This window comes from Condylura cristata, unplaced genomic scaffold, assembly GCF_000260355.1.
Source record: "Condylura cristata isolate star-nosed mole 26May11 unplaced genomic scaffold, ConCri1.0 scaffold00011, whole genome shotgun sequence".
Taxonomy (NCBI): Eukaryota; Metazoa; Chordata; class Mammalia; order Eulipotyphla; family Talpidae; genus Condylura; species Condylura cristata.
The window spans coordinates 9235288-9249246 of NW_004567112.1; the positions used below are offsets into that span (position 1 = coordinate 9235288).

The window sequence follows — 13959 nt, forward strand, 5'->3', positions numbered from 1 at the left end:
TCTCTCTTCTCCAGTGATATACCTTTAGTTTTTCATTCAGAAACCCTTAATATGAGAATTCTTAAAATCCATTTGTAGAATATCTCCAACTTTTTATAGCACCATTTTTTACATCTGATGAAGACTAAGACTTACATTTGAGCATAATTATAATCTGGAAGACTTAAAATACCACAAGTGTGTTTATTTGACAAAGTAATATTAAAAAAGGGAAACAATTGCAATGAAATTACGTGTTCCATCAAATATATTAAGATAGACATTCACAGCATGGCCAAAGAATGTGCAGAACATTTTCCAGAACAATGAAAGTGCAGTGAGTAGTCATTATCAAATTTATTATAGTATTATGAGAAATTCTGGAAAGAAAAACGTTCACTGAAGTTTAACAAAGTTTAAGTAAGAAGAGTTTCATCAGGAGATTCCTTACTACAAAGAAGAAAAAAGATGCTACCTTAATATTCATCATATAATCTAAATTGAGTAAAGTATTTGCTTAACCACTAGGAAGAAAATAAGCTCTAAAAATAAGTGCTATGTCCCAAAACAAAAGGTTCTAATAAAGTCAAAATCTCACTAGCTACAACTTACCGGCAAAAAAGGCACAACAAGGTTGTCCCACTTCTGCCTTAAAATCATCAAGCAACTTCTGCTGGCAAAATTCTGTTAGTGATTTATTCAAATCGTTGAGTTTCTCTAACACTGAAAATATAATATACATGCAGCATTTAGTAGTTTCTTAAAGTGCAAAATACTGCCTTTCTGTTAAAGTGAGAAAATGTTTTGATCAGAGTCAAGTCCACTCCCAACCAGCCATTAACGGTATCAATTGCTTTCCCTTGTCCTTATTTTTTAAAAATTGGGCAAGTAGGTCATTATGTAGTGGACACTTAGGAAACCCATCCCATGGGCTACAGCAGGCAGCTATAGCCCTGTGGCCAGTGCATCAGCAACTGTGGGGCGAGGCAACGTACAACCCCGGATGGAAGGATGCTGCAGGTGAGCTGGTCTGCAGGCGTGTACCAACGGGGTGACAGACCAGCTCACCCCAAGGGAATTCAGGGCGGACCTCCATGTGCTACAGGTCTCAGAAATTTGAAGACATTTTTGGTACAACAGAAGGTATTCTAGAAGAAGGAAATGGTCCTGAGGCAGAGAACAGAAATAAATGGCCAGAAATCACTTAGTGGAAGAAGTCTGACAAAACAAGGACAGGAAAGGACACCAAAGATGCTTGGAAAAGCATAACCAGACCATGGAGAGCTTTGTAACACCAAGGACCTGACACCATACAAAAGATAATAGAAATGGAAATTATAATGAATTACAAGTTTCTCCTTCCAGAAGAGCCAACATAAAAACGCTTATGGCCACGCACTGGCATACTGTGAGAAGAGGCACTGCCATGCATTGCTGGTGGGAGAAGCCTGGCCAGACTCTGGGTGCCAGCTCTCCAAAGCACAAGTGCATGTATCCTTTGACTAAACGGTCACAATTTTAGGGATTGTTCCCAAGGATGTGCTCTCAGAATAAAATCACAGGGTACGAAGACTGCTTTGTAATACAAGCTCGGAAACACTTCATTTCTCCACTTCTAAGTTAACTGAATCAGAATAAATCCACACAGAGGAGTAGCATATAACCAGGAGGAAGAGAAAAATGGAATCAAACAGCAATGTGGTATCCTGAGTGGATCCAGAAAACAATAAGGACATTAAGAAACGGAAAGGAATAGCTCATGAAATCCGAATAAATTCTGGAGCTTAGTTAATACTAATGTCCCAATGAGAGTCTCTTTGCTCTAATGAATATGCCTCTACATAGATGCTAACTACAGAGGACGTTAAGTGCAGGATGTACAGTAACTCTCTGTGCCAGCTTATAGCTATTCTATACATCTAAAGTTACGCCAAAATAAAAGGTGCATAAGCGTACACCTTAAAACAATGGCGAAAACAAAGTGAAAGGATATCTAAAATACAGTGGGAGAAAAAAACAACAACAGAACAAAGCCTAAAAACCACTGATGGCATGTTACCATTCATGCATAAATAAAAGGAACATAGACAGTCATACAAACATACATGTATAGACAACTTCTAACAAGACTTAGGAAACTGAGAAGAGGAACCGGGGAGCTTACTTTCCACCGTTTATCTTTGGAATTTTGCATCCTATTTTGTGCAATCTCCCATGAAATAATTTAAAGGCAATTTTAAAATTTTAGCCCACATGAAATAGTGACTTAAGTACCAGGTGATTTTGAATGAAAAGAGAACATAGCTCACTCACTGGGAGCCAAACAGGTTCTTAGTTACTATCTCAATGAACATCCTCATCTGACTGAAAGAACAAGTTTTAGAGGCTAACAGGCAATGTTGTTCATCAGGATGGCTCAAATAAAATGCAATGAGAAGAAAGTGTGGGGAGGCAGAGCAACTGCAACTCTCAGACCAACAGCTGTCACAGGCACGTTGACTTTCACTAAGCAAAGCAGAAAATACATATAACCTTTCAAGTACAGCCAATGATGTCACTCTAGGTGTACAGTGGATGGGAATGAGTGGAAAGGCAAAAAACTGTACAAGAGTTCTTATAACACCATTTTATAGCTCAGAACTGAAACAGCCCCAGTGTCCAAGAGCAGAAAGCAGTTAACAACTTGCAGGGTTTCCATACAGTGTGGACAAGAGCTACACACAGAAGCAGCCATGGACCTCATGTGGGAGCGGGAGGGCACAGAAAGGTTGGGCTCACTCCATGGTGCAACGCTCCAAGCCAGGAAGGCCTTATCTATGCCTTTAGAAGGGAGGTTAAAAAAGTTTTCAAGATTTATTTACTTATGTATGCATACAAGAACTGGGGTGTAGGCCAGAAGAGTGGGGTAGGGATGAGAGGATTCACCAGAGAGAGAGGGAAGCAGAACAGGCAGATCTATTGAAATACACTGCTGAGGGGCTCAGCAGGCAGGACAGGAGAGGTCTGCTGCGCCATGTGGTCACCTCTGGGGCAGGAATCGAACTCAGACCCCAGAGGTGATAGTGCTGGGACTGACCCTCTGCCACCAGGGAGGCCCTTTTTAGTTTTGAAAGAGAGAAAGGGTAGGGGTGGGAGGAGACATAAAGGAAACCTCTGGGTTAATGATAATGTTTTATATTTTGAGTGCAAGAACTGGTCATACAAATGCTCTGACTCTGTGGATCCCTTGTTATGCTGCATTTTTAGTTGGACATTTATTTGTAATAAATTTATTTAAATAAGTTAAACAACTGAGCTTTCAAAAATGAATCTGGGAGATAGTCTATAAAATCTAACTGGGCCTACATGTACAGGGAGGCTGTGGACAATGACAAGAGCAGCTTAAAATGAGTAAGTGGCAAAGTACCACCAAATCTCTCCTGGGTCTACATACAAATTCCTACTTTCCTCCTTGGTTCCTTCTAGGAAAGAGAATACTTTATATCCAGTGAACGCAACTTGCTTCCTCCGCAGCAATGTATGCGTAAAAGAAATGAGCCAAAGTCCTCTTACCGTCCTCTCTGAGCACGTGGCAGTAGAATTCCCCAGGACTGTACAGCACACAGACCACAACGTCCACTGTTTGGTCAACTGCAAGTTCAACCCACGTCCACTCCAATGGATTAACGTTTGTTTCAACACCCAAGGGAACTGTGAAAATAAAACATTTTGCAAAACAAATGGGTCGAGTGAGGGTGGAAGGTGGAGTTGCTGACGGGTCCATTAACTAAAGAACTGAACTTTTAATGACTTTCTAAGAAAGTGCATCCATCTTACAATTAAACATTTCACTGAATTTCATAGCTTAGACTCAGGTAACTGTTCTTCAGCTGCCAGTAACTCACAACTCTTGCCAGATTCTACACCCTTGTCCATACTTTGACATACTCAGACGCATGCTTGACTTAGTTAAAAGATGACAGCTACTCAGCTATCAATTCGTTCTGCAGTGCAAGAATCAACGAGCACAAAAACACCTGCGGACATCACCTGTTGGCACCTCACTCACCACCGGCCTCCTTCACGTCGCTGGCTTTCTCTGTCACTGCGCCCGGCTCCCCCACGGCAAAGCCTGCGTCTATGAGGACTTGCGTAACACTGATGTTAGGCGTCACTGACTTGTCTATGAGCTCCACCACAGAGCTGTTTTCCAATTTTTCAGCCACTTTAACTGTGATCATTTTGTTCTGTACAATTTTTTTCATCAGGCAAATAGCTTCTGGAGTCCAAATTCCTAATGATGGCTTTACTCCTAGCAAAGAATTTTTAAAATGGTAAACTATTTCTTACAGCCAAGTATTCACAATTTAGCTCCAAATTTCAACAAAGGTAAGCTGAGGTAATCTATGACAAACACTGGAGCCAAAAAGTTCCACTTGAGTAGGAGGGCTTTGTAAGTGGGCACGAAGGCAAAATTACAAAGAAGTTTGTAGAAAGCACCTAGCCTTCTATGTAAAAATGCATCATAGTTTTACCAGTGACAAATATCCAAAAAGTGAATCTATGAAGATAGAAAAGTAGATTATTGGAGGCTGGAGAGGGGAGCTGACTATAAAGTAAACACAGACATCTTTGGGGGGTGAAGGAAATCCAGTTCTAAAACTGGATTATGAAGATGCTTGTACAACTAAGTAAGTCTAATTAAAAAAAAAAAATCACTGAAATTTATACAAGATCCACCAGGGAGCAGCTTGTTTCCTGTAAAAAGTTCATGTTGTGGTGTGTAAATTTCATCTTACTAAAACTGTTAGGGAGCCATGGAGGTATAAAACAATCCAAGAAGAAATGCTGGAACCTTGTAATAAATACATGAAACATTTGTAGCACTTCTGAAAAGGGCAATTAGAAATCAACAACCCAACCTTTATTCATAGCTCATGAAGTATAGAAGCCAAGTAATTTATTTTAAGTTGTTAGCTTCACTGGTTATCAACTGCAATGATTTCTTTTTGACATCATCAAAATTGGCCAAAATGAAGTAATACAGAAATATCTAATCAGTATAGTGGTGTGTGAGGGGGCTGTCTCCCTCTCCCCACTACTGGAAAGCGCAGAGACTCCTTTCTGGAAAACAGCCAAAGTATGTATCGCGGTCAGGAAGAAACATGGAACTGCCTGAACCCTCCGTCCCACCTGCCTCTGTGATTGCCAAACTCTGGCTTTGCAACCCAGCCTAAGGAAATAGCCTTGGGAGGCTGTAAAATGCAACTGAAAGAATTTTAAAATATCCTTCTGGTAACTAGGACATCTGAATAAAGCTTCTGATGCTAGGACATCTGAATAAAGCTTGCAGAAGCCAATTTTCCAACAGGGAAAGACATCCCTGGCGCTAGTGTGATCAATATTACAGTTAACTTCTAGGAATATTACCATGGTGCTCATAATGTTCTTAATGATTTTACTAGCAAATTTCCTCCTACTTCATGTAGTTAATGGGCTTCTACAGTACTTCTACAGTATAATGTAGGCCCTAGAAACAGCAAAAAAGAATATTCAACTTAAGGCCAGAGATACATTAAAGTTTATTTAAATACATATGTGAAACAATCATCTGTAATAATTAAGGATTAATTTTGCACAAAGAAAACATTCCTTTATCTCAGTAGTTACATTTCAATTCTAATATTCCTACTTTAGGCTTTAGTACTTTAATAACATGGGGATTATAAACATTTCTTACCTGCCAACACACACTTTATAGCTTGCATTGGCAATTCCAGCAACTTTGGGGTTATGGGACAAAGTCTCGTTAGACTGACAATTTCAAAATTTCCATAGTCCACATATCCGACCAGCACAGAGTCTTCGGAAGCATAAGCCAACACGGAGGCCCGGTACCACTGATAGTCCTCTGAAAAAAGAGAGCTGCAGCCTTAAATAACTTTCCAATTTCCGTGGAACATTTCCCCCCCAAATTTAAAATGTTCAGCTGTAGATTTTAACATCACATCGGTTTGTGGACCATGGGTGCTTATTAAACACTACTTGTGCGTCTCAGCAGACTTCAACTCCGAAAACGCCGTCTGGGTGTCCTGTACAGACTACTCAGGCCACAGGCGGTGACAGTCACACTCCTGGTGGTCTCCAGCTCATCAGCCGGGAAACACGTCCCCTTTCGTGACTCTGAAAGATCTCAACCAAACTACAGGACTGACAGAAACGTAAAAATCTTCTTTATCAGCTCCCGTACCTGGCCCCCAGGTCATCCTTCCTGGGGCTCCAAGCTTACCAAAAAACTAAGTGGTATCAAGCCGCAAGGTGGTAGTGCCCCAACTGCTGTCTGAACTGGTCCTGCCTAGTTATCAGGGAGGAATGTTGGTCACACCCGTCTTACCTGAGAACTGAGCACAACAGATGTCACCAATGGTTGGGTAAAAATCGGTGCGTGGAGACACCTGACGGCAGTACTCGCTGAGGGATGTCTGAAGTTCTGCGAGTTTATCTGCAGATACAGACCACATCTTCAACAAAAGAAGTTAAGTATCTACACAATTATCTTCATTTGTGCAGTGAGTCTCTTATTAAAGTATGTTATCCTGATCACACTGACAGAGGAAATTTACTCACGTCCACTTTGTAGTTGTTGGCAAAAGAAGTCTTCTGGGGTCTGAACATGCGCCACTACCCCACAGAACTCATCCCCTACATCCAAGGCTAACACCTTGGGGATCAGGTCACTTCTGTCGATAACAACTTTGTTTTCAGCTGTCATTTTTCGAACCCCTTCAGGGTCGCCTGATCAGTAAAGAGAAAAATAAACCTTTTTGGTTTCATCAGGTGGTGTGTCTTCCCCAACCGTGCAAGCTGTACTTCCCCCAGGGCACACTGTCAGTTCCCAGACACGCTACTTTCTGTTCTTTTGTGGAGTCCTCCTGGAGAGGATTCCCTCTGTGTCGGCTTACATGCTACTCCCCGGGGCGCCCACTCCAGCTGCACTCACTGTCACCCTTGGTGTAACTTCTCCAAGGGGCTGCACAGTCCTCAGGGCACCCAGCATGAAGACACCTCCACAGAGCCTCTTTTGTTCTACTCACTGGATACCCCTTGAAGCACCTGCCACTCTGATGGCTCCCTCCTAGAACCTTTCTGTTGCTCTGTTATTCTTAAGACGCACAGCAGAGAGAACCCAGGAACCATTGCATTTTGTTTATATATCTATTAAGATGTATTTTTATATATGCATACAACAACTGGGGTGTAGGCCAGAGGTGTAGGGGGGAGATCTATTCGAGACGGAGTGGGGAGCATAACAAGTGGATCCACTGAAATACAGTGCTGAGGGGAGCAGCAGGCAAGACAAGAGAGGTCTGCTGTGCCATCTAGGTCAGTTCCCTGGCCGGGGATCAAACTGGTGCTGCAGTGTCTGGCACGCCATGGCGATCATTTGATGGCAACATCTCCATTCTCTACCCACGTTTCTCATCTCTCAATTGTGCAGGCCCCAGACCTAGCACCCTCACTCCACACTCTCTCCAAAGAAGCCACCAGCACATGTGCTGTCGTCGTGACGACCACTAGCCCAGGACATATCTGCTGTACTCTAGAGGGCAAAGAGCTATGCCAAGTTTCCTAGCAGAGTTGCCACACCAAGATTTGTATGTTTTAGGGCTATCACACATGCAGTACTGTTACAACAGAGAAAGCAAAAGACAGAATTAAATATTTCATTTTTCCATGAGTGATGAAGATTCTTGAACTCAGAAAATGAGAATAGAGAAAGAAAGGGGAAAAAAGACATTTACAAAGGATTTTTAAAGAAGAATCAAAAAAGACTATGCAACCAAAATGCAGACAGAGCAAGCGCTAGAAGGTGAGGGGGAAGTAGCCTAAGGGTGGCTGGAGTTTCTGTGACATGTGGCAAATCACAGCATGCTCATCTGGCATCATCCCTGGGCGGATGACTAAGCTGATGAAGTGTGTCCACATGTGAAGTGACTGGCAGAGGAGAAAGCAGACTATAAAACAAAACACATAAGGCTAGACGAGAAAGTAAAATGCTGATAGCAAACTGCTTGGTTCTCATAACTACTAAATGAAAAACCACTCACACAAATAATAAAAATTGAAGGAGAAACAGCATTCTACTAGAACAGAGTGCTACATCCCTATTCATTATTGCTGGAATACTCAGCCAGGTAAGGAAGGAAAACAAAGGCAACGTTAGCTAAATAACCTCAACTCAAACTGTCAGCATACTTAGCATTTTGTAACTGCTGATAACTATCAGGTCAAGGATTAATCTGGAAAATAGGGAAAATGGGCAGCTTGAAGAGTAAGAAAAATACATAACAAAATGAAAAAATATCATCTTTCTATATAAAGTTCATAGAATGGTCACCGTTGCCATGAAGTCTGAGTGTGACCATTGTACTTTAAGTGTTTAGTTGAAAAGGCACCTTCAATAACTGAAGTCACTGTTAAGTTTACTTGTCTACTTACTTTCATCTGCACTTTGCTGCTTAGAATTTTGTTCCTTTGATTGCAGGCCATATCCCATTTCTACAAGCACATGGTCTAAGGGTTTTCCTAAAAAGGATTAAGAAAATATATCAAGAGATATTATACCAAGACTTAAAGGAAAAGCAAAATAGAAAGTATTCACAATAATCCAATTTGTAGACTATATCTGGCATATTTTTCACCAATTCAGTTTCTATGTGCAAGAGTTTAGTGATGCTCAGCTTTAAAAATTAAGGAAAAAATTCCACTACTACAGAAAATTCAAGAAAAAGATTACATTTCAAAAATTCTGAGCAATACAAAAGAGTTTATCACCTCACATACTTACAATGATCACCAATAATGAGAAAAGATAAATTTAAGACAGAAAAAAAACACTTTTTTCTTAAAAGTATGATTGAAAAAAGCTACCCAGCATTTACATGAAGTTCTTGCAAATAATGTCTAAAAGCTGAAGTCATAACATAAAACATATATAGTTTAATATACATATACATGTTTATATATTTCACGTCAGGATTAACTGATGGGAATAACATATACAGAAAATTAAACTAAAACTAAAACTAACATACACATCAAATTAAAAACTAAATGGGGGGAGTGACTGACTGCCCCCAGTCACCAGGCAGCACTGAGTTTCTAACAGCAGAGGAATAGCCAGCGGAGCTGGGCAGCAACAAGCTCACTCTCAGAAGTTACATTCAAACACACGTAAGGACAGAGTGACAGGACAGGACTCCAAAGAGTCTCCATTTCCACAACCTGAAAACTACAAACGTGAGGTCTCAACACTGACAAAAAACAGTCCTATGAAGGCTGTTCAAAGAAAAGGCACTGATAAGAAATGGATGAATTCAGAGAAATCCTTGAACCCCTCAGTACAGCAGAAAGCGAAGTAGATACTCCAGTGCCTACACTAAAAGGATACTTCGCTACGACTGTCTACAGCTACACTGTGATCCACCCAATCCAGCACATTTGTGTCACGTCTGACAAACAGCTGAATATAAACACAGGCCCAAAGCCACATTTTCCAGCAGTCTGAATGGCTTCAGAGTAGACTTCACATGACTTCTCTTCATGCTGCTATGTCTTCCCTCAGTGAATGGTAGCCACTAACTAGCATGTGAAATGCTCCCCTAAGAATGATTGCGCTCTTACCTGAACTCGGCAGTATAATATCAACAGCACAAGTAACCACTTCCTCCTCTAATATGTCAACTATCTTCAAAGAGCAGTACTGCTCCATTAACAGCGATTTCACAGTTTTTATACAATCATTGCTCCAATTCCCCTCTGCTGGGATAACACTGGCTAGAAAGCACTTTATAGCCTGGAAGATTTTGCAGAAGTTAATAAAAAAAAAAAGTTACTTGAAAATGATAATTTCTAATTACTTATATAAAGATTTTATTTTTTAAAAGATTTATTTACTTATGTATACAGAACTACGGTATAGGCCAGAGGCTCAGGGGCGGTGAGATGGTTCACCAAAGACAGAGTGAGGAGCAGAACAGACAGATCAAGAAGTACACTGCTGTGGGGGGCAGCGGGAGAAACAGGAGTGGGTCACCTCTGGGGCCAGGGATCGAACTCACACTGAAGCGGCTGTGGCTAGCTTGCAGTGTGCCATGCCCTAACCAGTTCACCACCAGGAAGGGCCAAGATTTTAAATACAACATAGTTCATGCTGAAAAATTTCAAAAACCTCCAAATACTAATTAACAACTTTATGTGCAATTATTTGTCTCTGTTGGTACTCAATACACAATGCTTTTCCTTTTGGGACTTTAAGACATTCAGGAAAGAATATCCCTTAGCTATATACCGTAAGTTCAAGTTGCTTTAAAAAATAAGCATAGCAGAATCCAACAAGCAAATATTGTGTATCAAAACATTAAAAAAACAACTCCTTGGGGGCACTATTAGGAATTTAGTAAGAGACTCACACAAGGAGGAAGCAAGTCAATGCTTCTGTTTAGTTGGTGAATTCTGTTTATTGGAATCATTTCTTCATTCCCATAATCAATATATAAGACTTGTACCTTCTTCTGCAGCATATCAATATCTTGTATTATTACTCTGTTCCAGGTCTGAAAGTGAAATAAAATGGTACTCAGCTTCAAAATGGCATCTGACAATTTTAGGTTAAAAAACTCTCAACCAATTTACAGAACATGCAAAGAAAAGTCTTCTGTCCTGAGGCATTCAATTAACTTAATTTTCTGAGCCTCTTACTAAGAAATCCCCCGAACTGTATACTCAAGATATCCCAGCCCCGCAGACCTGATCACACGCAAATAGCAAAAAGTCCTAAGACAAGGAATTGGTCTGTAACTAGCAACTGAGGAGTCTTTCAACAGAGCTGAAGAGGATGGGGCCGGAGGGAAGGATGGCACAGACCCGCTCTACTGACAGAGTGGTGGGGTCTCACTTTAAAGCACCTGATGCTTCACTAACATCTTCGGTGTCAAGCTGGCATGACCAAAGTCAGTGGAAACATCTCGTTAGGTATTTCACTTCATCAGGGGTTACCTGGTCAACAGTGTACTTGGCAACACAAATTTCTCCCTTGACAGGAATATAGTCCTCTTCATGGGCCACATTTGCATAGGTTTCCTTTAGGCTCACAGACAGCTGGTTCATGTATTCTAAAATTTCTGAAGAATACAACTGCACGTAAAAGTGACCTGGGTGTTTGAATTCAGTAACAGTGCCCTTTCAAAGATAAGAAAGATGTAATAATTCACTGAGAACACAAGCAAACTGTAAAAGACACAAAAATAATAGGCAGTTTTGCACTCATATTCTTTATCGGTTTCATTAGTTATATTAGAGTGATTTTATGAACTCAAATTTAAAAAGGAAACAGAATGAGAAACAAGGCAATAAACATTTATAGTTCTTGGCTCTCTATGGAAATGAAACAACAAATACCTTTATTTCCATGGTTTTCCTGAGTTGTAGGCTTTTCAAATCAGAAAACATTATTTTATCAGCACAAACAGCTACTTCCTTAGTAACTCCAAGTGGGTAGTCAGTCTGGATTGAAAAAACACATAAGTTACATACAAGCACGATTCAATGACACTTTGGCCACTATTCACTGGAATAGAGGCCAAAATATCCTGACTCTCAGGTTTGAAGAAAGAGAGTAGAGAATACATGCTCCCTCAAGAGTCACTGAACCCCATCCAGTTAGTGCACACAGCACTGGCTCCGGCCAGGAATCAGTCGTGATCAGGATGATGCTGATATGACCGAGCACAAGTAATTCTACCCACACCAAGATAAGCCAACACAAATCATTTCTGGAAAAAGGCTCAGCATGAACACTGTTCAAAGATCCTTCCCCATCCAAACAGCTGCCAAAATAATCACTAGAGTGTACAGGTTTATTCAATAAGAAACTTGTCCAGTAAACACTACTGTGGTGTAAAGATGAGTCATAAGTATTTTACTTAGCTTACAGATCTTTGTAACTCAATAAAGAGTCATTCAGGGGCCTCCCTCCCTGGTGATTCAGGGGTTAAAGACAGTGGTACCAAGCAATCACCAGCCATTGCAACAGGAGTTCCATTCCCAACCTGCCAGGGGCTGACCCACATGAGCTAACCCACAGGGCACAGCAGACCTCTCCTGCTTCCCTAAGCAGTGTATTTCAGTACATCTGCCTGTTCTGCTCCCCACTCTGTCTCTGGTGAATCCTCTCACCTAACCCTCCACCCTCCAGCTCTGGCCTACATCCCAGTTCTTGTATGCGTAAATAAAAAAAAAAAAAAAAGAGATGTGAAAGGCAAAAGTAACCATACCTTGTTTTTCACTTCCATGTTCTCTTCAAAAGGTGATTTATTATCTTCAACTTTGTTGAGACTGAAATACAGCAATGATTACAATCTATAAGAGTACTAAGCCAAGAAAAGGGGTCATAAATTACAGTAATGTTAAATTCTCAATCAAAAAAATCTAGAAAAGCATAAAACAACTTATGGCAGATCAAATCACAGTGGGAATGAAGACAAACCACCCAACACTGTTCATCCGATGGCTTCTCCCAAAGGCCATCTAATGAAAGGGAAAAACAGAGATAATCTTTACATTGCCCAAACAGGGTTCTGAGGATCAAATGAGACTTGTAAATGTGAATTTTTTTTAAATTAATTAATCTGTTTTTACATTGTTCTTCATTTTTGTATGATGTCAGATTTCTCCTCTCTCCCCATAAAATTACCACACCAAGACACTGGTGAGCCATCATCAGAGATCCTATGCTCTCCTCTCCCATTGTGATCTCTTTCCCTCCCCCTGTATATGCAGAACAACCTGTAGCTGGAAAATATTATGCAAATGAGATTAAAGTATTATAAAATCACAACTCAATATAAACTGTCAGGTCCATCTTACTAAAATTCATGAAATCATACAACATTAAAAGCAAGGCATTGTAAAACTCTAATCATTAAAAGAAATCCCTTATGGTCCTAGACTTGAATATGCATATCTAATAAAATTATATTTGTAAAAACGCCTATATCTGTAGAGATTTTCACTTCAGATTTATATATCCTGTTATACCTCAATAAGCAAAAGGCAATGACTTGTACAAAGCAGTGGTCTGCTTACCTGATCTCAACCTTATTCTATCAAAAAAACTTTTTTAAAATACTCTTATAAAAAAAAGAAAAAAGAAAAATACCACTGACCTTGGCTGAACAGGCTTGCACACAATGCTGTGTGCAGACCAGTCTCTCCGCTGGCAGGCTACCGAGCAGTAGTACGTCTGCTTGCACTGCGAGCATCTCAGGGAACCTGTGACATAGCCGCAGTCTCATCAGTGTCTCATTCCAAATATTCGACAAGTTAAACACCATTCTATCAAGCGCATCAAGAACATTATTTGAAGAGAATGACACTGTTTATCAAAAGTTAAGATCAAGCTTCTAAAGTGCTCTCAAAATGCAGAGAAAGGGCGCAGCGATGACAGGAGGAAGGAGAGGCCGGAGATGTATCCGGAGATGTATCCAACTTTCCTTCAGTAGCCCCCAGACAGGTATTATAAAAGGAGCAATGAAAGAGTTGGGAAATTCTGTCCTCATGAAAACAAGACTACACAGCAGACTTGCACAGGTTGAACATTGCGCCATTTAACAAGCACGAAAGGAACACCAGTGAGGTGAAGCATGACACTCGGGAGAAAAACAGCAATATTTTGAAAATAAAGTACTACAAGCAGCCAGATCAGTGCCCAAGCAGAAGAAAGCATCGTTTAAAAAAGAGCTAATAAAGGGCCCTCCCTGGTGGCGCAGAGGGTTAAAGTACAGCACTAAGAAGCTCAAGCCACTTCCTCATGAGTCTGATCCTGCCTGCCCCGGAGGAGGAGATCCACATGGCTAGGCAGGCCTCTCCTGACCCGCCCCCTGCTCCCCTCAGTTACTTACTTCATGGATCTACCTGTTCTGCTCCCCACTCTCTTTCTGG

At 40.8% G+C, this 13959-nt stretch overlaps 1 protein-coding gene across 1 annotated transcript in view; it reads right to left on the minus strand.

The window, feature by feature from the left end:
• The window catches only part of TDRD1 (tudor domain containing 1), a 42271-nt gene that overhangs the window by 9859 nt on the left and 18453 nt on the right, over window positions 1–13959 (minus strand). Inside the window, exons 5-17 of the mRNA XM_012723501.1 lie at window positions 13185–13290; window positions 12294–12354; window positions 11419–11523; window positions 11017–11199; window positions 10431–10574; window positions 9643–9814; window positions 8458–8544; window positions 6586–6753; window positions 6353–6460; window positions 5699–5869; window positions 4028–4270; window positions 3532–3669; window positions 592–702 (exon numbers count right to left, since the gene is read on the minus strand). Of these exons, the coding sequence (XP_012578955.1) occupies window positions 592–702; window positions 3532–3669; window positions 4028–4270; window positions 5699–5869; window positions 6353–6460; window positions 6586–6753; window positions 8458–8544; window positions 9643–9814; window positions 10431–10574; window positions 11017–11199; window positions 11419–11523; window positions 12294–12354; window positions 13185–13290 (1797 nt within the window). The remainder of the gene's footprint in view (window positions 1–591; window positions 703–3531; window positions 3670–4027; window positions 4271–5698; window positions 5870–6352; window positions 6461–6585; window positions 6754–8457; window positions 8545–9642; window positions 9815–10430; window positions 10575–11016; window positions 11200–11418; window positions 11524–12293; window positions 12355–13184; window positions 13291–13959) is intronic.